This window comes from Equus quagga, chromosome 2 (genome assembly GCF_021613505.1).
Source record: "Equus quagga isolate Etosha38 chromosome 2, UCLA_HA_Equagga_1.0, whole genome shotgun sequence".
Classification (NCBI taxonomy): Eukaryota; Metazoa; Chordata; class Mammalia; order Perissodactyla; family Equidae; genus Equus; species Equus quagga.
The window spans coordinates 148,759,155-148,784,718 of record NC_060268.1 but is presented as its reverse complement, the minus strand read 5'-3'; the positions used below and the strand labels follow the sequence as shown (position 1 = coordinate 148,784,718).

Genomic DNA, 25,564 nt, shown 5'->3' with positions numbered 1-25,564 from the left:
CTGGTACTTGTTACTTCCTCTTCAAGCCTGTTTCCTCATCAGCAAAATGGGGACAATAGGATCTACCTCACAGGTTAGTGGGGAGAATTAAATGAGGAAATACACGTAATGTGTATGTCTCCATCTGATAGTTAAGTATTCCATGAATATGGACTAAGAACAAGAACAATGCCACCGCTGCTATGAAGAGAAGAAAGTGTTATGTATACATGTATTTCTGCACGCAACAGCAGGGGTGTAATTTTGAAGTTGTAGGCAGCCAGCTAGAGGGGTTTGAGGGGTGGGTGAATTTTCTTAAATCAAAATCTTTATCTAAATAAAGCAACAGAATAATGTCTGTGGTAAAAAAAAAAGTCACCATCTAGGCTGTTACTTTTTAAGTTACCCGAAGTTCTTACCCTATGTGTAGAAAGAAACAAAATGAAGCCTAAAATTGACGGCAACAGTGGCCAGACCACATTAGGTCAGCTGTTGAGTGAGGAAGTAGGTTCTGGAATTAGGCTGTGGGTTCTGTTCTATTGTTTGCTTAAAGCTTTTACCTCACATCACAAACCGTTTGAAAAATTCTTTTGGAAATTGCCCCAACTGTGAGCAACAAACTAATTTTTTAAGGGAACTAAGTTGTCCCCCACAACAGTGGAAATGGAGTCCAGATTTTTCTTTATTAATTAGCCCTGTTAAATTGTGATGTGGCTGATCCAAGTTAACAACAACAAAAAAATAAGTTCATTTTGGCCTTATAAACTTAGTAAGCATAGCCTTGTACATTCAGGTGCATAAAGTTTTATCTTTTCAAAGATCACCTAATAGTCTGCTATCTATAGATAACCATACTCAACATTTCTGAGTGTTCGTCCAGAGATTTAGTCTCTGTACATAAGGTAAACTTTTTAATTTGACGGAGAGGTTAAGAGCATGGTGCTTTGTTGTCTAAGACTTGGTTTGAATCCTGGTTCTTTTATTTAATGCCTGTGTGGCCCTAGCCAGATAACTTTTATGAGGTTTAATTTCCCTATCCAGGAAAATTGGGAAAAATAGGATCTATCTAAGGGGTTCGTGGAAGCCATACTCCCTGTAAAGAGTCTGTGCTGTGTAAAATACTGACGCAGCGTTTAGTAAGGGGCCCAGGGCCCTGGCTGTGCTCCTTTCTGAGGCAGATGTCTTTACTTGTGCTCTAGACTGCTTACTCAGGACAGGGTTTCTGCAAACCTCTCCTTTCTCTTTCTCCTTCATTATCAGTTTTTCCTTTCTCTTCATGTAAGCATTTTCTAGTTCAGATTTTTAAAAATAAATAGATGGGAGTTTAATACATATAGCTTTCTGTGTTTTGGTGAGTCTGTCTCCTGGTTTTATTTTAAGTGGATTGAATTGGTTGTGGTGATTCTCATCCATTATTTTTGGATGGTAAAGTCAGAACGGTAAACTAGGATGTTTCATCCTTGGCACTATTGACATTTGGAGCCAGGTAATTCTTTGGTGTGGGGGCTATTCTGTGCATTGTAGGATGCTGAGCAGCATCTCTGGCCTCTGCTCACCAGTTGCCAATTGCACCCTTCGGTTATGACACTTCAGTTGTGACACATTGCCAAATGTCCCCTTGGGGAGCAAAATTGTCACCTATTGAGAATCACTGACTATAAACATTGGCTTGCCTATAGCAATTATAAGGGGATAATTGTTTACCTGTTTTTCTGATAGTCTTACCAAATACCGTCCTATTACCAGCATGTCCATGAATGTTTTTGACCTCTGGAGATGACAGTAGATGGCTGGAATCTGCATGAGTGTACGTTAAGAATGCTTGTAATAACATGGTTGCTATTGAGGTGGTCTATTTGGCTCTCACCACCCGAGGACCATAATAATAGTGATGATTACAGTATGAGGTTACCATTTGTACATGCTTGCTATGTACCAGACACTGTCCTGGTGAAGTTTATTTGTACCTGTTTTACAGGAGTAATGCTGTTCAGGCTGCCCAGGTCTGATGCAACTTTAGGAACCTCTGTCAATTTAATGGACCCATACGAACACTTCACGTGACTCTTGATTGGCAAAACTAGATGAGGCCCAAAAGTCCAGTTCGACCAGAAGAGTCCAGTAGTATCCAGGATCTGAGCAGCAAAGGGGTCATTTGATAAAGGTGGAGGTATATATGTAATTACTCAGCACTGGCTGGAAGTGGTCAGTGAGTCAGTCAGTGCTGGTGTGGAGAATCGTACTAAGGCCGAGTGCAAGTCAGGCTTCCTGAACCAGCGTTATCTGCAGAGGGCAGGATTCTCTTCCTGTCAGAGCCAGGGTGCACATGTGGGTGGAACTGAGCCCTCAAGTGGAGATCCAGGCTTCTGTACAGAATATGAGTGTTTACGGTTTGCTTTCCTTGGAGGGCTGTCTTGAGAGAATTAGTTACAGGTCAATAGCTCTTCCTCACCTGTGACTTAAATTAATCTTTAAAGACCATGACAGGGATCTTTGAGCTGTCCTTGCTGTTCTGGGATCAAGGAGAATCTATGAGGAAGATGACCCATATGTAAAAATTAATTCTGAGTTTGAAGAAATGTTAACTTTATATAGTATTGTTTTGTTTTGTTTTAAAATAAAGAAGCTGTTTAATTCAAGTCTTGGGTTAGAAGTTGTTTTTTGACGTAAATGTTGAAGATTGTTGAGAGGAGAATGTATTCAAAATTTAATCATTTTTCTTTGTTTGGATCACACTTACTGCTTATCAGTCTTAATTGGTTGCTGGGAGTGTCAAGTTTTATTTTTAAATCTTAACTGGGGTCTAAAGTAGGTAATTACTGAAAGCTGGTTTTCAAATCATGCATAATGAGTAAAGACTTGAGTTAAAAGATTCAACATACTTTGTTATTGACTTAGTTGACTCATGCGGTACTCACTTGTGCCTCCTATTTCTTGTGGCCGAGATGACATCAACAGAAATAATTGTCTCAGGACACACCTGAGAAGGTTTAGATAATTATCACGTTAATTGGACTGTTATTTCTTAGTGAGCCATCTCAGTTTAGCACCTGTTTGATATGGCTGGGCTGCTTCTCAGTGTCCAGGTGGTAGTATTTCCAGGATGACTTTTGGTGGATGATATTTATAGCCTTGAGTAATTCAAGTATCTCCTTTCCCCTTTTATTTTACTATGTTTTATGATATTTTCAAAAACTCTATTTTAAAAAGCTTTTAATTGGAATACAGTATGTCCTGGGGCCAGCCTGGTGGCACAGCGGTTAAGTGCACATGTTCTGCTTTGGCGGCCTGGGGTTCGTGGGTTCGGATCCCAGGTGCAGATATGGCACTGCTTGGCATGCCATGCTGTGGTAGGCATCCCGTGTATAAAGTGGAGGAAGATGGGCACGGATGTTAGCTCAGGGCCAGTCTTCCCCGGCAAAAAGAGGAGGTTTGGTAGCAGATGTTAGCTCAGGGCTAATCTTCCTCCACAAAAAAAAAAGAAATGTAATATGTCCTAAGTGTTCAGCTTGATGAATATTCACAAACTAAACATACATATCTAACCAGCACATGACCAGCATCCTAGAAGCCCCACTTCATGCTTCCTTCTCATCAGTATGCCTACCCCAAGGGTAACCACTATTCCGACATAAAGGCATAGCTTGATTTTACCTGTTCTTGCATTTTATATAAATGGGAGGGTACAGTATTTACTCTTTTGCATTCAGCTTTTTTCAGCCAATCTTATGTTAGTGAGATTCATCCTTAATGTTGTGCTTTGTTCTAGATTATTCCTTTTTCGTTGCTGTATACTATTTCATTGTGTGAATATATCACAGTTTATCTTTTCACTGTTGATGAACATTTGATCATTTCTAGTTTTGGCTATTATGAATAGTATTGCTATGAACATATAGACACATTCATTTTGGGCATATGTCTAATACATGACTTGTTCAGTCATATTGTCAGCTTTAGTACACTGCCAGTTTTTGAAAATAGTTGTACCAATTTGCATTCCCATCAGCAGTATGTGAAAGTTTGAGTTGCCCTATAACTTCTCTATTACTTGGTACTTTTCATCTTTTTCATTTTAGCCATTCTGGTAGGCCTATCGTGGTATCTCAGAAAATCTCCTATGGCAAAGATCAGCTCTGAATTTGGAGCTTTAATCTCCCACACCAAGCTCATGCACCCACTGATGCCTCACTCATTTCTCTTCCCTGAGTAGAGTCCTTCTGCTTGGGCCAAGCATGATCTTCAGTCTGCACCCAGAATTGGCAAATACGCCAGAGAAGAGAACAGGTGATGACTATCAGCTCCCCTCAGAGGCTGCTCCCCTCTCTGGAATTCCAGTTCATCCAGTCCTCATTGCTTCCACAACTCTACAGCATCTTTGAAAATATGATTTTGTAATTTATCATGGCGTTTTCTAGTTACTGAAGCTGAATCAGATTGCCATGACCTGTTATATCCTACCCAGAAATGAAAGTTGTCAATAGATTCTTGGGATTATCTAAGTACACATTCATGTCACCTGTGAGTAATGTTAGGTTTTTGTGTGTGTGTGTGAGGAAGAGTGGCCCTGAGCTAACATCTTTGCCAGTCTTCCCTTATTTTATGTGGGATGCCACCGCAGTGTGACTTGATGAGTGGTGCTAGGTCCACCCCCGGGATCTGAAGCTGTGAACCCCCGGCCGAGAAGCAGAACACACAAACTTAACCACTACACCACCCGGCCAACCCCAATAATGTTAGATTTTTTCACCCCTCCTTTTTCATCTTTGTGTATTTTCTTTCTCTTCCGTTATTGGACTGGTCAGAATTACCAGTACAATGTTGAATAGAAGAGATAATAGTGGCATCCTGTTTGTGGGATGGAGGATGGGGGTGTTTGTATTATTTTACCATTGAGTATGATAATTGCTGTAGTTTTTGTAGATATTTTTTCACATGAAGGAATTTTCTCCCTTCTATTTCTAGTTTGCTGACTTTTTTTAAAAGACATGAATGCTTGTTGAATTTAGTTAAATACTTTTTCTGCATCTATCAAGATGATTGTATGATTTTTCTCCTTTTTTTCTGTTCTTGTGGCTTAATGTATGCTTCTGAAAAATAAATTACTCATAACCCTATCATGTTTACTGTAGTACTAATTATTTTCACATTCCCTTTCATGCACGAGACAATTCTGTAAACTCTTCTCTCTCTTTGAACTTGCTATACATTTAGTCCTGCCATACATTTTCCTTTGTATTTTTTCTTAGCAAGCTATCATGAGATAATTTGGTTCTCAGCTCAGGGACTCCTTTGACAGATTAGGAGTGTTCTCCTAGGCTCTTTCCACTACCTATCTCTGTTTTATATGGGGAGGAAGGAGTGAAAAACTGAAAGCTTCCCTTGGAGCATTTATTTTGACCTACTTTACTTTAAATTTCCTTGTTTTTGTTATTTGGGATTGTAAGGGAGGAGAATGGGGTCAGGGCAGGGCTATGGGAGGGGTAACTGGGAGCTGGGGAAGAAGCCCTGTGTGATTTCCTTAAGGACACACCTTCTGCTCCTCCCCTTCCCACGCTTCCTCTTTCTCCATGGTTCCTGCTGTGCCATCAGTCTATTGTGTGCATGCCCTTCAACAGCTGCTGTGCCCTGCTACTTAGGGAGAATGGCAGGATTCAGTGGCTGTTTAGAAAGCATATATAACACTTTAAAGATGGGAGTGATTGTTAGGCTTAGTTTTGTACAATGGCATCTGTCTCATATTTTCTAACAACCTGAAGGCTACCTGTGGAAGAAGGATACCCTCGGTCCCCAAACTAAAACTATAAGAAACCTTATGTAGTTAACTGTGTGGCAAGAAGTATAAAATGGAGATTTTGTTCATTTGCTTAAAACCTTAAAAAGTCTTTATAAAATATTCCATGTTAAACTTATCACTTTGGGGATGGACAACCATTGATATGTATGCACCAAAACTAAAACAAAATTTGCAACAGCACTTATCTCTGAAATGGTACTGCTATAGATTCCTTTAAGTTGTAACCACCCTTACTCATTTCAGGGTTCGTTTTTTCACTGTAAACTCCTTTCTGGAAGGCGCAGAGTTAGAACTGCTGACATTCTGCCTGGCACAAAGGCAAAACTTCTCATCATGGGAAAATAAGATTTAATGGACAGGATTTAGTTTATACCCACTTTTATGATATAGCTGGTATATGCAGTGAGGTATACTGGTCCCAATAACCGAAGAGCCATGGGTAGAGGGTTCCCTGAGAAATGTCGCTATTTTTTAGGTCAAGTAACATGAATAGCATTTGGGAATTGTCTTATAGTGATCTTATAGTGAGGCATCCGAGGGCTCATACCACCACTACGTTGATATTCTGTCTTCCTTACCTCTGTCTTCTATGGGAACTTACCTCTGCCTTCTACGGGAAAGAAAGCATGTTTGTGATGTGGTTCTGATTCCAGGCATTTTCTCTCTGGGCACCTCCTCCACATTCAGGAATGCTGTAGGGAAGCTCGACTTCCACCTGTGGTCTTTGGAATGGGTGGATGGGTTCCACAGAAAGGAGATTTTGATTTATAATTTGACTATTAGTATGATCACTCACTTATTCGGGTTTATAGGTCATCCATTTAGAAATTAGAAATGGATCAAGTCTTAACTTTAAATATGTCTTGGGCTGTTGTGGTGCGTAAGGAGCAAAAGGCAAAATAAAATTTCTCAATCTCCTATTAAAAAGGCTGTGAAACACTTAAAGAGACATGAGAAAAAAGACTATTAAAGGTCATCTGAATAAAAGATTGCATTAAAAATTTCCGCTTGGTATGGGAATTTGGAAATGACCTATTTGAGAATTTGTTTTTGCAAACCTGCAATTTAGGCTTTTATGTGTCTAGATAAAAATCCATGATCTTTCGGTGGAGGTTCTTGGTGTAGCTCTGTTAATACGATGGTGTAGCATCTGCATCTTGATAGGCCCCCTTAAATGTTGTTTGGATGTGGGGGTTTGAGTGGACACAGGACTGGGAGTTAACAGCTGAGTTCTGCTTGTGACTTTGTGCTGTGTGATCTGGGACAAGTGATTTGAGCTCCCTGAGCTTCAGATTCTTTATAAGATGAGGGGACTAGTCTACTTGAGGATCTTGTTAAAAGGCAGATTCTGGCTCAGTAGGTCTCTGATGGTTTCTGATATTTTGCATTTTTAACAAGCTCCCAGGAAGAGCTGGTGCTGCCAGTCCATAAACTACAAAGGACTAGGTAACATCTAATGGCTCTTCTAGCTGTTACTTTCTGGGATTTTAGTCATTGTTTTAAATTCTGAACAAAATTACAAAATATGCTGTAATTACTAAACATCTCTCCAGTTTTTCAGAATGCCGAACACTGACAATACTATGCCTTATTATGAAGTTTCCAATCTATGATAGTGTCCCTGAAATTGAAAGTAATTTTATTGCTCCCAAGATTTTGACTTTGACAGGTTAAAAATATCAAATGTCTGGGAAAGCGTTTGAGTTAGCTCTAGCTTGTCGTCTAAAAGAATGCTTGCTTGCTTGCTCTTTGTCTGGTGCATATTGGAGAACATTTGCAATAAATAAAATTACTCTTGAAGGCTTTATGCTAATAAGGGAGCTGAGATGGATAGACATGTGATCTCATGAGTATAAATACAGAGACAGGCAAGCTGTTGATGAATTCGTCTTTAGAGGAGGAGTCGCTGATCATTTCCTTCAGTTCTCCAGAAGGTGAGAATCAAATTGTTGTAGGACGTGTTGATAGCTATGTTACAGGTAAAGCCAGACTATGTCTATTGAATATGGATGGCTGGGGATGGGTCTTGTTTGAAAATGTTGCTACTGTTTCTTTTGGCTTTTACTTCCTCAAGAAGTCGTGATTTATGATTTGGGAGCGTTGCCAGCTTGGAAATTTATAGCTGTCCTTGATCTCATGTACAAATGTCTAAATTTTTATGGTTGGCTTATAGAGTAAATCCATCTCTGTACTTTCAGCCACACCAGGGATATTAATCAGGCATATCTTCAGTGTTGAAGTGAGTTCTATACATGCCTGTGATGGACTCTGATCATATTTTTTTTCCTCTAAGAAAATGAAAATGTGGACAGGGGAAATTGAACTCTGGAAAACATACAGAATATAGCTTACAGTTGAGGGTAGTTAACTATAATGAATTTTTCACCTCCCACAGAGTAAGATAATTTGTCCTTCCAAAGTGAGCTGTATTTATCTCCTCACTACAGTTGTGGATTAGACGGAAGTTTTAGAGCATCATCGTCGTTATCATCATTACATTTGAATCATTTGTAACTCTTGGTTCCCCTAAATCAAACTAGGTGGGGCAAGCACAGAGCGAGTTGGGTGTAAACAATGACGATGGAACCAAAATAAATAGCCTTTGGATTTTTCTCCCACTGAGTGGAATCCATCTCTAGAATTCCAGCCCCTCTCTTCCTCTAGTAGAGCCTTACAGGAAGGAGCTTAGGCATTCTCTGTGGTGCACACTGAGCCTTCTTACTGTCACCTTTTAAAGATTTTATTTTTTCCTTTTTCTCCCCAAAGCCCCCTGGTACATAGTTGTGTATTCTTAGTTGTGGGTCCTTCTAGTTGTGGCATGTGGGATGCCGCCTCAGCATGGCTTGATGAGCGGTGCCGTGTCCACGCCCAGGATCCGAACTGGCAAAACCCTGGGCCACCAAAGCAGAGTGTGCCAACTTAACCACTCGGCCATGGGGCTGGCCCCATTACTGTCACCTTTTATTGTTGCCCTTCTTGCTGGGGGTCCTAGTGGAGGTTGACTCATGGCTTATTTAATCTTAATGTTGCTGCTAAGTTGGAACTCATTTTTTAAAAAAATTTTTTTTTCCTTTTTCTTTCCAAAGCCCCCTAGTACATAGTTGTATATTTTTAGTTGTGGTCCTTCTAGTTGTCGCATGTGGGATGCTGCCTCAGCATGGCTTGATGAGTGGTGCCATGTCCACACTCAGGATGTGAACCGGTGAAACCCTGGCCCGCTGAAGCAGAGCACACGAACCTAACCACTCGGCCACCGGGCCGGCCTCGGAACTCATTTTTTAAAATTGTAATTTACAGTGAACCCAAATTATAGTGTTTGAAACCAGTTATGTACTGAAGGCATTTGCTGCAGTCCAAACAGATTGTCCTTTGGGAAGTACCTTAACCAGGATTATTATTAATCTTGTGCCTGTCTTTAGAGGCTTAGGTAGACCATTTTGTGTTACCCTGGGAAATTTTTTTTAACCACAAAACACCATTTTTTAAGACTTTGCCCTCAGTTATTTTCATTGTCTTTGACATTGAACTTGGCTTAGGAAGTAGAATTGTTAATAATGCTTTTTCACTTCCAAATTGCTTTTGAATTTTCCAATGGTGTCCTTACATCTAAAAAATGTCAGTATTAGATTTTATGCTTTGTTTTTCAAGAAATTATTTTTACTATAAATAGGGCAAGACTGTTAGCACTATCTGTGGAAAGTACTATGTAATTTTTAAAAACCATTGTTAGACATTTAGTATGACCTATACTGTTGAACTTTAAAATTCCAAATATTCTTGTTAAAAGACGATCTAGGGGACAGTCTTACTAAGAGCAAACTTCTTTGGGTTATCACTTGTTACTCAGAAGAATAGTTCAATGATTTCAGAGAGGAGGGTATTCTGATAAAAGCAAACTGGACTTTTCCCTCAATCTCCAGATATTTTAACATGAAAGAATAAAGATTTTATCCCAAATAATTGTATGCCTGTTTATGCCCTCTAAATCTGGATGTCTATCAGTCTTTAAGGAGCAGTCAGATCCACTTTTGTCGTCCAGGTGAGAAGCGAACGTGCTAGCACAGGGTCATTTTTCGTCTGTAGTTTCAGATATGTTTTGGCTTTTATACTGATTAGTATATTGACCTCCAAATAATAGCAGGCTCAGTTTTTCTCTCTTAAGCAGTCCCCAAGATAGACAAAAATAGCATCCACTCTTAGTTTCAAAAACATACATACTCCAAACTCTGGAAAATCCCTTCACTGCACTAATACCAACCAACACTCCTCCAGGAGTCTGTATGCTGATAGTCCCTTCCCGTCAGTGTAATTCTACCCTTCCTAGGGAAGAAAGGAGAGGACTCGCAGGCAAGGGAAGTCCTTTGTGAGAGAATTTACCTCGTATTTCTGTTAAGATCACTGGACTGTTCCTGCTCTGACATTCAGCTCTTCACCAGCTTATGAAAAATTACTTGGAGTCCTTCCAACTTTTTGTTTGTTTGTTTTTATATCCTTACTTTTGCTGCCTTCTTAGGACAGCCTAGGTCTCTTATTTTGTATTAGGACTTCACAGGATTTTTTCTCATTGGGGGTTGTTCCCTGTGTTCTGAGCTTGTGCTTATCAGACCTATGAGTTCCAGGTCTGCCCTATCTTTGAATATCATCAGATTGAGCAATATTTTGGCTAATCCATTAATAATTCTCACACAACCTCTCACCTTACTTACTCTGATACTTCTGAAATAGTAGATATTTTTGAAATAGGTGGGAAAGCAGTTGGTAATTGACAACTCTTCTAGGTCAGCACAACGACCAACTCATGGCCTAACCCATCTTATCTCAAATCACCCTCCATGTGCTCTCCTAGATAGAAATATGGCTCCCCCAAAAACAATATTGTTAGCATTTCTCTGAAAGAATGAAGGGTCAGAGGGAGCAGAGGAATGATTGTACCCTGTAGATAGGCCATAAGAAATTTCCTCCAGGGGCCGACCCCGTGGCCGAGTGGTTAAAGTTCGCTGCTCTGCTTCAGTGGGCCAGGGTTTCACCAGTTCAAATCCTGGGCGCGGACGTGGCACTGCTCATCAAGCCATGCTGAGGTAGCATCCCACATGCCACAACTAGAAGGACCCACAACCAAAAATACACAACTATGTACCAGGGGCTTTGGGAGAAAAAGGAAAAATAAAATCTTAAAAAAAAAAATTTCCTCTACATACTTTTATTTCTGATGATGTATTATGTGGGTTTGCTTGATGTTACTCTTTGTTCTTTAAAAAGAAAGGCAGCTACAATCCAGCAATTAATAATTTTTTTCTTTTCAGTTTCCAAAAAAAGACTTACAGCAAAATGAATAATCCAGCTATCAAGAGACTAGGAAATCATATTATCAAATCTCCTGAAGATAAGCGAGAATATCGTGGGCTACAACTGGCCAATGGTATCAAAGTACTTCTCATCAGCGATCCCACCACGGATAAATCATCTGCAGCCCTTGATGTCCACATAGGTACAATTTAAAATGGTGAATTAAGCTTTGTTCAGTTTCATTGGCCTAATGTTGACATTTATTAGAACTCTTCATATTTGTGCAAATAAAGACCTGTAGTTACCAGTTTGATGTACGTTACTTTGCGCAGTAGCCCTGTACAGCTGTTGGTAATCTACGAGTGTCTAAGTCAAATAACCTTACATTTACCAAGGGTTATGTAAAGGTTACATACCAGCTGGGTTAGGTTGTTAGGTTCCCAGCTAAGGTGACCTAGCAGCAAGGAAATTCATCCCCATCCTTTACAGTAACAGTTTGAACGCTTTCACTTTCATTCACTTTTGGTGCACTAGGAAATGTCATATTTCCTAGATTCTTGTGTGCACATTTCTTCCACATTTAAGGCTGCTTTAATCAAGTTGCTTCTTATCTATATGTACTTTTAGTGAGGCATGTTTTTCCCCCTCCCTGAAAAGCTTTTATTTAAGTCCATGGCGTTTTAGAATTGAGGAAATAAGGTCATAACCATTATGTGTTGAACAAATAATTATTACCAAGTACAACGCAGTGTGCCTTGCAAATATCATCTAATTTGTATTCATACAACTCTCTAAGTTAGGTAGATATAGAAAAAAGTGACTGAGGCAAGACAGATAAAGTATTGTGCTCACAGTTTCACTGGTAGTAGAGCTGCTAACCCCAAACCTATGCTCTGAGCACTACGCTGTATTCTCTCCTGCATAAAACAGTGAATTCAATGCTTTCTTTCCCTCAATTGTGATTTTTGAGAAAACTAGTGTCCAGAGAGGTTAAGTCGTCTGCCCAAGATCATCAACTAATTAATGGCAAAAACTGGGGCTAGAATCTAAACAATACCATTCTACAGCAGCCTATGCTTAACTGTCTCTGATCATTCAGTTGGAATTGTCATGCTAATATAAGTTCCAAATCATCTGTAATTTATCTGTACTCATAGCTGTCAACATAAAAAATGATTATATGTATTTTTCTCTTCTCTTTCAGGTTCATTGTCAGATCCTCCAAATATCGCTGGCTTAAGTCATTTTTGTGAACATATGCTATTTTTGGGAACAAAGAAATACCCTAAAGAAAATGAATACAGCCAGTTTCTCAGTGAGCATGCAGGAAGTTCAAATGCCTTTACTAGTGGAGAGCATACCAATTACTATTTCGATGTTTCCCATGAACACCTAGAAGGTGCCCTAGACAGGTAATGCTGAATAGTCTACAAATGATCCAGCTTGGCACACTTATCATGTTACTATTTTTATTTTTACAAAGATATTTTCACAGCTTTATAGCTTAACGAGAGGTATTTTAACAGGTATTTTTCCCCCCTGTATTTTATAAAACAGAAAAACATAATGAGTGATGTTATATATTTACTTTGTGGTAGAAAAATAATGGCATGACTTCAAACCAGGCTTCAGGCCCATGAAATATTTTATTGACTATATTTTATTGACTTATAAAATTCTCTCCGAGCCTTCCCATTCTAAGCGGTATTATACATGAAGCGTGTGATGAAGAATGAACTGCAATAGTGGATCTCTTTTCAAACCTACTCCTGTTCCAGAACGTTAGAACTTGAATATCCTATTCAGGATATTTTGACCTCCTGTTTCAACCCTGGGGACATTTTGTGAAAGTGTTTTCTGGAGTGAGCTCCATGAGGCCCATTTAATGTCTTAGTCAGTTTATTTATACAGCTAACAATTTCTGATTTTTTTTTTTTGTATCAGTGATTTGATTCATTATTCAAAGTGTGATTTTTCCTTGGTGAAGTTTTATAGTTTTCTGTGTTACCAAGAAGGCCTACGTAGTTCTGCAGCTTTTAAAGGAGCTGTCTGAAGTCTGACTTTGTGGTTTTAGTAATTGCCAGCTTTATTTGCTTACTTATATTATTAATAGTCATTTTTTTTTCTTTTAGTTCAGGTGCTCTTTTTTTTTTTAATTAAGATTATGATAGATTACAACCTTGTGAGATTTCAGTTGTACATTATTGTTAGTCATGTTGTGGGTATACGACTTCACCCTTTGTGCCCTCCCAATAGTCATATTTTTTTAAAACCTAATAGTTTGAATTTATTCCTTAGTGCGGAGAACACTAAAAAGGCAAAGGCATGGGTTCAGAATACATGACTGGGTCAAAGTAGCCTGTTTCCTACTTATTTTAGCTTGTGTTTCAATCTTTAGGCACTGGCTTTGAGATGTAATCATCTTTTATACGTATTCCCAGAGGACTTCCATTAATGAGTTCCCTGGGATCATACACTGAATTTAATTTCCTGCTTTACAGATGCTATAGCAGATGTTCATATAATAGATCTCTCTGTGATGGGGGATGCCTGTTATTTGGCTCAGAGTGAAAAAACCACTTGTGTAAGAGCATCTTTTAAAAAAAATTGATTATACTGGGTCATAATCATGACCCTTTATATGGGCCTATCCAGCTATGGTATGTAGCTGTTAGGCACTTTCCCCAGCCTGAATGTATTGAGGTGGGTAAAAGAGGTTACATGTCCAGAAATACCTGTTTCCATATATCTTTGATTATAGACTCCAGATAGATGGAGTTTCTCTTTGGATTGGTATGTGTGAAGTGCTTAGCACGGTATTGTATTCACTATGTGCTTGAAATAAATATCAAGTGCGGCTGCAGGGGTTAAGTTCACACATTCCACTTCGGGGGCCTGGGTTTCGCCTGTTCAGATCCCAGGTGTGGACCTACACACTGCTTATCAAGCCATGCTGTGGCAGGCTTCCCACATATAAAGTAGAGGAAGATGGGCATGGATGTTAGCTCAGGGCCAGCGTTCCTCAGCAAAAAGAGGAGGATTGGCAGCAGATGTTAGCTCAGGGCTAATCTTCCTCAAAAAAAAGAAAAATCAAGTAGTGATAACAGCCTCTTTGACAGGTGGACTGTGAGGTGCAGTTGCTGAGATGTTCATAAACCCAGAAGTCTCTTAGGCCCGCTGAATAGTAGTTCCATTCAGACAGAGCCTCTGCTCTTGGCTTCATCTGAATTCTGGATCTTGTTTTTATAAGATAGGGTCTAAAATTTCTTAAGAAGAACTACTATATGAAATCATGATTTAAATTGCAACCTGATATAGGAGAGTTAATTTATTAACTAAAGGTATCTTAGTTAAACTTTGGTACTATTGTTAAAGAATAACCTCAGGGAAGGCATATTGTTTACTTAAGTTAGAGACATGTGCCATGTTATTTGTTGAATCACTGCTTATTAAAATTTTTAAATTCTCTTAATATTTCTTAAAAGCCCATAATTATGTCTTAGTCAAACTACTGTGTCACAGGTTTTTCACTCCTTTATTTTCTTCCACTAATTAAGGTAGGTAGGTTTGTTTTTCTCCATGAGAAGAAAAAAATATTCAAGTAGAGCCTTTTAAAAGTAGGTCACTTAGTTTGCCGTAAAATACCTGCGTCTTAGTGAAATTACACCTAAAACTGTAAATTTAAGATTTATTTGGCTAAGAACCATCACCTGCCTTTTCCTTTTTTTTTTGTAAGATTGGCACCTGTGTTAACAACTGTTGCCAATCTTCTTGGTTTTTTGTTTTTTTAATTCTTCTCCCCAAATCCCCCCAGTACATAGTTATATATTCTAGTTGCGGGTCCTTCTAGTTGTACTATGTGGGACGCTGCCTTAGCATGGCCCGCTGGGCGGTGCCATGTCTGCGCCCAGGATCCGAGCCAGTGAAACCCTGGGCCGCTGAAGCGGAGCTCACAAACTTAACCACTCAGCCATGGGGCTGGCCCCTCCTTTTTTAAATTAACCATATATGACAAGGATTTTCGTAGACTTGACACGTTGCAAATCTTAAATAGATTGCTGCTGTCTCCATTAGTCTGTCTTGACTTTTTGGTGTTGTGATATTGTGATTTATAAGAAGAAATACATATTTGGTCTTTGTCCCTGGTTCTGGCCCATAGCTCCAAAACTTTTGAAATTTCTTAAGTGAGGAGTACAATAAAGGTGTCTTTGTTATGTTAATAAGGTGAGTTGGGGGAAAGCCCCTAGGTAACCTGAGGTTGGGGGCTGGTTGCCAGGGGAACCAGCCGTGTGATTAGAGAGTGGGAACTTTCAGTTCCACCCCCAGACCTCTAAGGACGCTGGAGAGGGGCTGGAGATTGAGTCCTGTCACCAATGACCGATGATTTAGTCAATCATGCCTAGGTAATGAAGTCTCCCTAAAACCCAGAAGCTTGGAGATGGGGGAGTTGCCATGCTCAAAGCGCATAGAAGCTCCGTGCCTTTCCCCACACCTTGCCTTATGCATCTCTTCTATCTAGCTGTTCCTGAGTTACATTCTTTTATAATAAACTGATAAATCTAGTAGGTAAAATGTTTCTCTGAGGCTGTGAACTGCTCCAGCAAATTAACTGAACCCAAGGAGGAGGTTGTGGAACTTCTGATCTACTGTTCAGAAAGTTGGTCAGAAGCCTAGGTGACAACCTGGACTTGCAATTGGCGTCTGAAGTTGGAGGGCAGGGGGTAGTCTTGTAAGACTGAGCCCTTAACCTGTGGGATCTGATGCTATTGCCCAGGTAGAGAGTGTCAGAATTGAGTTGAGTTGTAGGACATCTAGCTGGTGTCAGAGAATTGCTTGATGGTGTGGAAAAAACACCTGGGAATTGGTGTCGTAATCAGAGGCATTAATCTTTTTATATTTTCACTAATTATCTAACATCTCTGGGGTAGATTGACTTCTCTGAATTTATGTATGTCCAATGTTATATTTTTCTTCTGTTACTTAGAACATATGTTTTTTTTTTCTTAGTAGCAATGGTAGTTCTTTCTGATTCTGTAGAATTCGTATTTCCTGTCTGTTAAGTTTCAAACATATTTTTAAAAGGCCACTCTTAAAATAGCAGCTTTCAAATTGTTAATTATGTTTCACACCCTTAGGTTTGCACAATTTTTCCTGTGCCCCTTGTTTGATGAGAGTTGCAAAGACAGAGAGGTGAATGCAGTTGATTCAGAACATGAGAAGAATGTGATGAATGATGCTTGGAGACTCTTTCAGCTGGAAAAAGCTACCGGGAATCCCAAACACCCGTTCAGCAAATTTGGGACAGGTTTGTCAACGGCAGCTTCGTGCATTCGTTCTCCTTGACCTCATTTAAACCCAAGGCCCCTTTGCACAGTATTGTATTTTACAGTTCAGGATAGTAGATTTCAGAACTCCTCATTTCTGCCTGCCTTATTTTTTTATAAACTCAGTCTGGAGCTGAGAAGTGGTTGTTACATCATTGTTACTCCCCACTGTTTCTTAAACCATGCCCTTGTCCTTATGGTATCTGCCTGGTTCCTATGTAGGCACCTCTATTTGTGACTCCTGACCTGAGATGAGGCTGAAGCTTAGTGCACCTAATAGTAATAATAATAGTGACCAAGTATGAAGCAAGTTTGTTGGATAACAAGGTATAGAATTGAATTCAGAGTTTAGAAACAATAAGAATGAAGTAGTTGTACTCCCTTTAACAGATGACTAGCATTTTGGCTAGTGGTTCAAAAAGAAGGATGTTAAACAAGAGTTGAGCCCTTGGCATTGGACTTTATGTGTAATACTCAGGATGATATTCTCAAAATTGTAGTGATAGTGACCTAAGCAATTATTTGGCCTCTAGAAGGTTACTCTGGTCATTCCATTCAAATAGGGATCTAAATATTTAAGGAGCAGAGGAGTTAGAGCTGTGAATAGATAATAACCAGTATTTCAAAGGGAGAAGATAATAGATGCTTTTATTCTGAAGTCTACCTTCCAAATAGAAGAGTATCTCCAATGCTCACTTCAAGGCTTGTTGAATTCGCCTGCTCTCATCACCTCCACCTCTACTCATCCAGATGTACAGCATCTGCTTCGGAGATGCTATATAGGAAACAGAACACACAGGGTCCCTGCTCTCCAAGTGCCGCCGTCTCCTGGAAGGAGATTAGAGGTTAGAGGGCACAACAGGGAGTAGAATAAAATGTGGAGATTCTTGATTTCATAATTGTAACTTTTTCTTTATTCAATTTTTCATTAAAAAGTACATTTAATTTAAATATTTAAGCAGTACAGAAGTGTTTAAAGTAAATAAAAAGCAAAAACAAGAAGTCTCCCTTTTCCTCATCTATTTCTGCTAGTCCCACACACCAGATGTAATCATTAACAGGTTGCTGTGATTTTAAAATCCTGCTTTGGGGATTATAAAATTACATGAAAATAATAGATCGTTTAGTACACTTACAACTTTTTGCTTATAAGTTAATTTGGGGGACTTACTTTTAAGACTGTAAAGATAGCTTTCTTTCATTTTGGATATCATTCTGATATATCCAACAGCAGCTAGGGAATTAACATAGCCTGACAGAATCAGAAAGAGTTTTTAAAAATTGCAGTTAGAAGCAGCAATATTGTATTCTTCAGACTCACAGTACTTGGCATTCAGTATCAGCATCATTTCTAAGATGATTACCGTGGTCCCTACAATATCTGTGTAATGCTGAGTTGTTTGAAAAGCGGCTTTCATAGAGAACATCAGCATATGTAGGATATCAAAAAGGGAACGTGAGGATTAGAAAGCAAATGTCAGAATCATTAGATCCACATGATTGTTGTCCTTTAAGGAGCCGCTTTGATAGGTTAGACGCCTGGGCCAGCACTGCTGCTGTTGTGCAGAGCGTGGTGGAGCGCCTCTTCAGGAGTTGCCCTCCTTTACACAGCCTCACTGGTGACAGGTCATGATCAGCATAATCAGGAAGCAGGCTCAAATCTTCCAGAAATAAATCCAATGAATAACGTGAGTGATATTACTTCTGGTCACAAGTGAAGAATAATCTTAAAATGTCCTAGAAGAGGGTTTCAGGAGTGATGGGCAGAGAGAAACACTGAATGGTCAGGTATGTGTGAGTGGTATTTGAGGGCATGTTTGTTGTTATAACCACTGACGAGTCTAGGCAGTTAGTGAGCAAAGTATGAGGAAATATAAACAGCTCACAGATGAGTGAAAATATGATATGTATAAATAATGCGAATGTCAGGTTACCTTCTGATTTGGGGAATATAAACTAACGTTGAACTTTTTGGAGTAGAGGTCCTGTCCATTTTTAAGGTCACAGATACATTTGAAAATATGACAAAAGCTGCGTAGCCTAGCCCCAGATATTACACATACATAAAATTTTGCAGAAGTGATCCTTGAATCTTTGTCAGTAATTCATGCTTAATTTACATCTGTTATTTTTGAGTGACTTCAGATGTTTCTGTGAACATGGACCCTTTTGTCCATCAAGGGATTATGATTTATTATTTTAATATTAATATTTAAAATATTAAAATATTATTTAAGTAATAATATTTTGTTATAATTTATTATAATAATATTTAAATTTGCTATAATATTATTTAAATAATAATATCAGGAAAAGCTGGGTATTTTTAAATGAACAGAAAACAAGTGTTGTGTTATTTATTTTTGAGAAAACCTTAAGATGTTTGTCCTTTTCACTGGTTTTTCATGCTTCAAAAACAGTATAGAGGGGGGCAGCCTGGTGGTGCAGTGGTTAAGTTTGCACGTTCCACTTCAGTGGTCCAGGGCTCACTAGTTTGGATCCTGGGTGCCAGCCTATGCACTGCTTATCAAGCCATGCTGTGGCAGGTGCCCCACATGTAAAGTAGAGGAAGATGGGCATGGATGTTAGCTCAGGGCCAGTCTTCCTCAGCAAAAAGAGGAGGATTGGCAGCAGATGTTAGCTCAGGGCTAACCTTCCTAAAAAAAAATATATATATATATATATGTATATAGAAAATAGTACAGTGGCTTACAAACTTTTTTTATACAATCCAGTAAGAACCATATTTTACTTAGCAGCTCAGAGCACATATATGTGTGTTTGTGTAAACAGCTGAGACAAAAGTTTTACCAAACAATATCTATCTTACATCTTGGTTTGTAGTCTGGTAACCTCTTGTTGTATTGTTTCTTTAAAAAAATTCTAGTCTGCCAATATATTAAATTTATTTCATTAAATCAAATGCATGGGTTCACAGTTTAAATAATGCCAAGTGATAAGCAGTCATTTCAGTAGAGTCAGAAAAACTTTTTTTGGTAAAACTCAAAGTTTTATTTGGTAAAACTCAGCACTCACTCATGAACAAAACAAAAAGCTCTTGAGCTGATAAAAACCTGTGTCAAACATCATGGTTAATGGTGAAGTTTCAAAAAGATTTCCACTGAAAGGCAAAAACAAAACTAGAATACCCTCTAATCACTTTTTTGGTCTGCCCTACTATATATATACTAATCATTGCAGTAAGTCAAGGAAAAAATGTAGTATGTAAGAGGTAGAAAGAAAGCAAAAGAACCTTTCTTATTTCCACATTGTATGATTGCGTAAAAATATTCAAGAAAATCTTCCAATCACCCATTAGAAATAAGATAATTCACCAAGGTTGCCAAAATAAGAGAAACTCACTAAAATTGCATTCTTGTATCAGTAGTAGTCAATCAGAAAAATGCTTCAGGAAAAATGATTTAATTCACAATATAAAAATAGCTATAAGGTATTGAGAAATGAATCTAACAAAAGAACAAGAAATACGTAATGGTTATAAAAGAATGCCTGAGTAAATGGGGAGATAAGTCATGTTCTGAATGGGTAAACTCAATATCACACAGGTAAATTCACCCCAAATTGATCTAAATTCAATGCACTGCCAGTTGAAAGCCCTAGAAGTTTTTTTTTTAGGAACTTGATAATCTGATTATAAAATTAATAAGAAAGAGTAAAGGGCCAAGAATATCTAAGATAATTTTGAAGAACAACAAAACAGGGACAGCTTCTTTGAACTTAGAACTAAAGTTCTAGTTGTTGCAGTAGTGGAATTGGTGCAAGGATACACAAAGATAACAGAACAGATTATAGATCCTAGAAACGTATCCACAAATATGTGGAAACTTGACATAAGCCAGAGAGGTACATTACAAATGAGTAAGGAAAGGATGGACTTTTCAATAACTGGTGCAGGGGCAATTAGGTATCCATGTCGAAATAAGAAAAATTAGATCTCATCTCACACTATGCACAAAAATAAATTTCAGGTCAATTAGACCTAATTATAAAAGAAAACTTTACAACATTTAGAAGAAGATATAGGAGAGGGTTTTCTATCTTAAGATAGGAAAACATTCTTAGGCACACAAAGCACAAATCATATCTTTTAGAGATAAAGACAAACCATAGGTTTAAAGATAAATTTGACTTCATTAAAATTTAAAATTTCTGTTCAATAGAGACACAAAAAAGACAAGCTGCGTACCCAGTGAAGATATTTGCAAAGCATATAACAGATGAAAACTTCTACAAGTAAAAAACTAAAGGAAAAGACAGCTCACTAGAGAAATAGGCAAAGGATATGAATATGGAATTCACAGAAGAGGATATTTGAATGGCTAGTAAACATAGGAAAGATGCTCAACTTACTAGTAATCAGGGAAATACAAAATAAAACAATAATGAGATACCATTTCACACCTATCAGGTTGGCAACAGTTGAAAGTCAGACACAGCTAAGTATTGTGTTGGTGAGGATGTAGAAGAACAGAACCTCATACCCTGTTGGTGGGAAAATAAATTGGTTCATCTACCTTGTAAAGCAATTTGGCAATATCTCATAAAGTGATGCCTATGCCCTTTGACCCAGGGAATCCACTTCTTGACATAGACCCTGGAGAGAAACACCTCTAGCAGATGTGCATGAGAAACAGATAAAAAAATGTTCATGAAACAGTTTTTGAACTAGTGAAAAATAGGAAATGACTTAAATGTCAACAGTTGAGTAAACTAAGTACATTTTTGTGTGTTCATACAGTGGAATATTCTTGAGCAGTTAAAATGAGCTAGAACTCATGTATCAAACTAGATAAAGAGCAAAATATTTTGTGCAAAATATAGGTTGCAGAATATGTTTAGTATGATAGCTTTCTATAAAATTTGAAGACAGGCAAAACAGTACATATAGCATATTGTTAATGTCTATGTATGTATATAATATAGTATAAAATATGCACAAGAATGACTAAATTTTGATTAGTATCCTTGGGAAGAGAGACAGAGAGAGAGAAAGGGAAGAGACTTTAGCTCTGACCTTAATGTTTTATTACTGGGGGAGGGAATTTGTAACAAATATGGCAAAATGTGAAGAGTGAGGAGTGACATCAGCATCATGGCAGAGTGAGTTGTTCCATTTGTCTCTCCCCTCTAACTTACAACCAGTCAGACATCCATTGACCAACAAAGGGCTCCCTCAACAGCACACCAGAACGCCAGAGAGATCCCAATGGTGACGTCTGAGACTACAGTGACATCATAAGCAGCAAGACACCAGCAACGTCAGAGGCACAAGCAGCACAAGGAGGGCACTGATGACACCTCTAGCAGAGCCCAGTGAAGGGTGGAAAGTGCAGGCTCTCAAATACAACCAGAAGCAGCTCAGAACCAAAGTAAGCAAAGCTGTACCCAAATAAGAAAGGTGTTTACCACCACAAATGCGTCAGCAGAGGATCACCTCATCCAATACTGTGAAGAACTGCAGTAACACTGCAGAACAGAAAGAAAATGACAACTCTACAGAAACCAAACTTGAAGTCACAGAAGATTGCACTGTAACTGACAGAGAATTCAAAAATAGCTGTAATAAAGAAACTCAATGAATTACAAGAACACTCAGAGTTTTCATGAGTTCAATGAGCTCATGAATAAAATTAATGAACAGAAGGAGTACTTCACCAAAGAGATTGAAACTCTGAAAAAAAACCAAACTGGAGTTCTGGAGATGAACAACACAATGAGGTGAAAAATAAAGTAGAAAGCATTGAAAATAGAGCTGACCATATGGAAGAAAGAATTAATGAGCTCGAAGATAGAAATCTAGAACAGTTCAGGTGGGAGTGGAGAGAGAATTAAGATTTTTTTTTAAATGAAGAAATTCTATGAGAAATATCTGACTCAATTAGAAAAAGCAACATAGGATAATAGGTAGCCCAGAAGGAGAAGAGAGGGAAGGAACAGAGTGCCCATTCAAAGAAATAATAGCTGAGAACTCCGCAAACCTGGGGAAGGAACTGCATATACAAGTATATGAAGCTAATAGAACTCCTAATTATCTCAGTGCAAAAAGACCTTCTCCAAGGCATATAATATTAAAACTGTCAAAAGTCAATGACAAAGAAAGAATATAAGCGTGACCAGAGAGAAAACACCTTACAAAGGAACCCCCAGCAGGTTATCAGCAGATTTCTCAGCAGAAACTATACAGGCTAGGAGAAAGTAGAATGATAGTTTTGTCTTTCAATATTCAAACATATCAGCCAAGAATACTCTCCAGCAAAGTATCCTTCAGATATGAGGGAGAAATAAAAGCTTTGCAAGACAAACAAAAGCTGAGGGAGTTCATTGCCACTACCTGCCTTGTAAGAAATGTTAAAAGGAACCCCCCTACCTGAAACAAAAAGGCAAAGGTTTACAAAGCTTTGAGCAAGGAGATAAACAGAGTCAGAAAATTGCAACTCTACCAGAATAGGTTAGTAAACATTTAATTATAGCATAAAGACTAAAGGGAGAGAAAGGCATCCAAAATAATTATAACTACTTGAGTTTGGTCACAAGCTCACAACACAAAAAAGGATAATTTGTGGTAACAAAAACATAGAAAGGGAAAAGGAAGAGGACAGAACCTGCATAGGCTAATGGAGATAAGATGCTATCAGCAAAACAAGGACTGTCTCATCTATGAGATCTTTTGTACAAACCTCATGGTAACCACTAAACAGAAAATCAGAGCAGAGTCACAAATCATAAACAGAGAAAACTGAGAAAAACGTCACAGAAAACCACCAAACTCCAATGGCAGACAAAAATACAAGAGAAAGAAACAGTGGAAAAATAGGACAAGCAGAAAACAAAAGATAAAATGGCAGTATTACCTGAAGAATCCACCAGAAAATGATTAGAGGGGCTGGCCCTATTGCCTAGTGGTTAAGTTCACACATTCCGCTTCGGCAGCCCAGGGTTTGCAGATTGGGATCCTGGGTGCAGCCTAGCACTGCTTGTCAAACCATGCTATGGTGGTATCCCATATGTAAAATAGAGCAAGATTGGCACAGATGCTAGCTCAGTGACAATCTTTCCCAAGCAAAAAGAGGAAGATTGGCAACAGATGTTAGCTTGGGGCCAGTCTTCTTCACACACATACAAAAAATTTAAAAAATTAAAAATAATTAATGAATAAAGTTGCAGAGTAAAAAATCAACATACAAAAATCAGTTGCATGTCTATATACTAACAATGAGCTAGCAGAAAGAGAAATCAAGAATACAATCCTGTTTACAGTCACAACGAAAAGAATAAAATACCTAGGAATAAATTCAACCAAAGAAGTGAAAAACTATATACTGAAAACTATAAGACATTATTGAAAGAAATTGAAGAAGACATAAGGAAATGGAAAGATATTCTGTACTCATGGATTGGAAGAATAAACATAGTTAAAATGTCCATAATACCAAGCCAGCCCTGATGGCCTAGTGGTTAAAATTTAACACTGTCACCACTTTAGCGGCCCAGGATTGTTTTCCCTCTCATGGAACCACACCATCCATCTGTCAGTTGCCATGCTGTGGCGGTGGCTTGCCTAGAAGAAATAGAATGACTTACAGCCAGGATATACAACCATGTACTGGGGCTTTAGGGAGCGGGGGGAAAAGGAAGATTGGCAACAGATGTTAGCTCAGGGCAAATCCTTCCCAGTGGGGTGGGAGTGGGGGTCCATATTAGCTAAAGCAGTCTACAAATTCAATGCAATCCCAATCAGAATCCTAACATTTTTCACGGAACTAGAACAAAGAATCCTCAAACTTTTATGGAACAACAGAAGACCCTGAAGAGCCAAAGCAACCCTGAGAAAAAAGAACAAAGCTGGAGGCATCACAATCCCTGACTTCAAAATGTGCTACAAAGCTATAGTAATCAAAACAGCATGGTACTGGCAGAAAAACAAACACACAGATCAATGGAACAGAATTGAGAGCCCAGAAATAAAACCATACATCCATGGACAGCTAATCTTCAACAAAGGAGCCAAGAACATACAATGGAGAAAGGAAAGTCTCTTCAGTAAATGGTATTGGGAAAACTGGACAGCCACCCGTGAAAGAATGAAAGTAGACCATTGTCTTATACCATACACTAAAATTAACTCAAAATGGATTAAAGACAAATGTAAAACCTGAAACCGTGAAACTCCTGGAAGAAAACATAGGCAGTACACTCTTTGACATCAGTCTTAGCAGCATATTTTGAATACCATGTCTCCTGAGGTGAGAGAAACAAAAGAAAAAATTAACAAATGGGACTATATTAAACTGAAAAGCTTCTACACAGCAAAGGAAACCATGAACAAAACGAAAAGACAGTCCACAAACTGGGAGAAAATATTTGCAAATCATATATTCAATAAGGGATTAATTTCCAAAATATATAAAGAAGTCATACAACTCAACAACAAAAAAACGAACAACCTGATCAAAAAATGGGCAGAGGATATGAACAGACATTTTTCCAAAAATATATGCAGATGGCCAAGAGACACTTGAAGAGATGTTCAACATCACTAATTATTAGGTAACTCCAAGTCAAAACTACAATGAAATATCACCTCACACTCATCAGAATGGCTATTGTTAAAAAGACAAGAAATAACAAGTGTTAGAGAGGCTCTGGGGAAAAGGGAACCCTCACACACTGCTGGTGGGAATGCGAACTTGTGCAGCCACTATGGAAGACAGTATGGAGATTTCTCAAAAAATTAAAAATAGAAATACCATATGATCCAGCAATTCCACTTCTAGGTATTTATCCAAAGAACATGAAAATATTAATTCAAAAAGATATATGCAGTTCTTTGTTCATTGCAGCATTATTCACAATAGCCAAGACTTGGAAGCAACCTAGGTGCCCATCAACAGATGAATGGATAAAGAGTAATGATATGTATATATACAATGCAATACTACTCAGCCATAAAAAAGATAAATCCTGCCATTTGCAACAACATGGATGGACCTTGAGAGTATTATGCTAAGCAAAATAAGTCAGACAGAGAAAGACAAATATTGTATGATTTCACTGGCATGTGGAAGACAAACACACACACAGAGAAGGAGACTAGATTGGTGGTTACCAGGGGGAAAGGAGGTGGGGGGGGAGGGCAAAAGGAGTAAAGGGGCGCATA

At 38.4% G+C, this 25,564-nt stretch overlaps 1 protein-coding gene across 4 annotated transcripts in view; it reads left to right on the top strand.

Annotated features, from left to right (window-relative positions):
- The window catches only part of IDE (insulin degrading enzyme), a 101,653-nt gene that overhangs the window by 20,750 nt on the left and 55,339 nt on the right, over positions 1 to 25,564 (top strand). For 3 of the 4 annotated variants that reach the window (XM_046652381.1, XM_046652380.1, XM_046652383.1), the window contains exons 2-4: positions 11,080 to 11,264; positions 12,267 to 12,474; positions 16,198 to 16,367. In XM_046652381.1, coding sequence (XP_046508337.1) covers positions 11,080 to 11,264; positions 12,267 to 12,474; positions 16,198 to 16,367 — 563 coding nt within the window. Of the gene's footprint in view, positions 1 to 7,660; positions 7,711 to 11,079; positions 11,265 to 12,266; positions 12,475 to 16,197; positions 16,368 to 25,564 lie in introns of those variants that run through there. The other variant, XM_046652384.1, reaches the window with a different exon arrangement.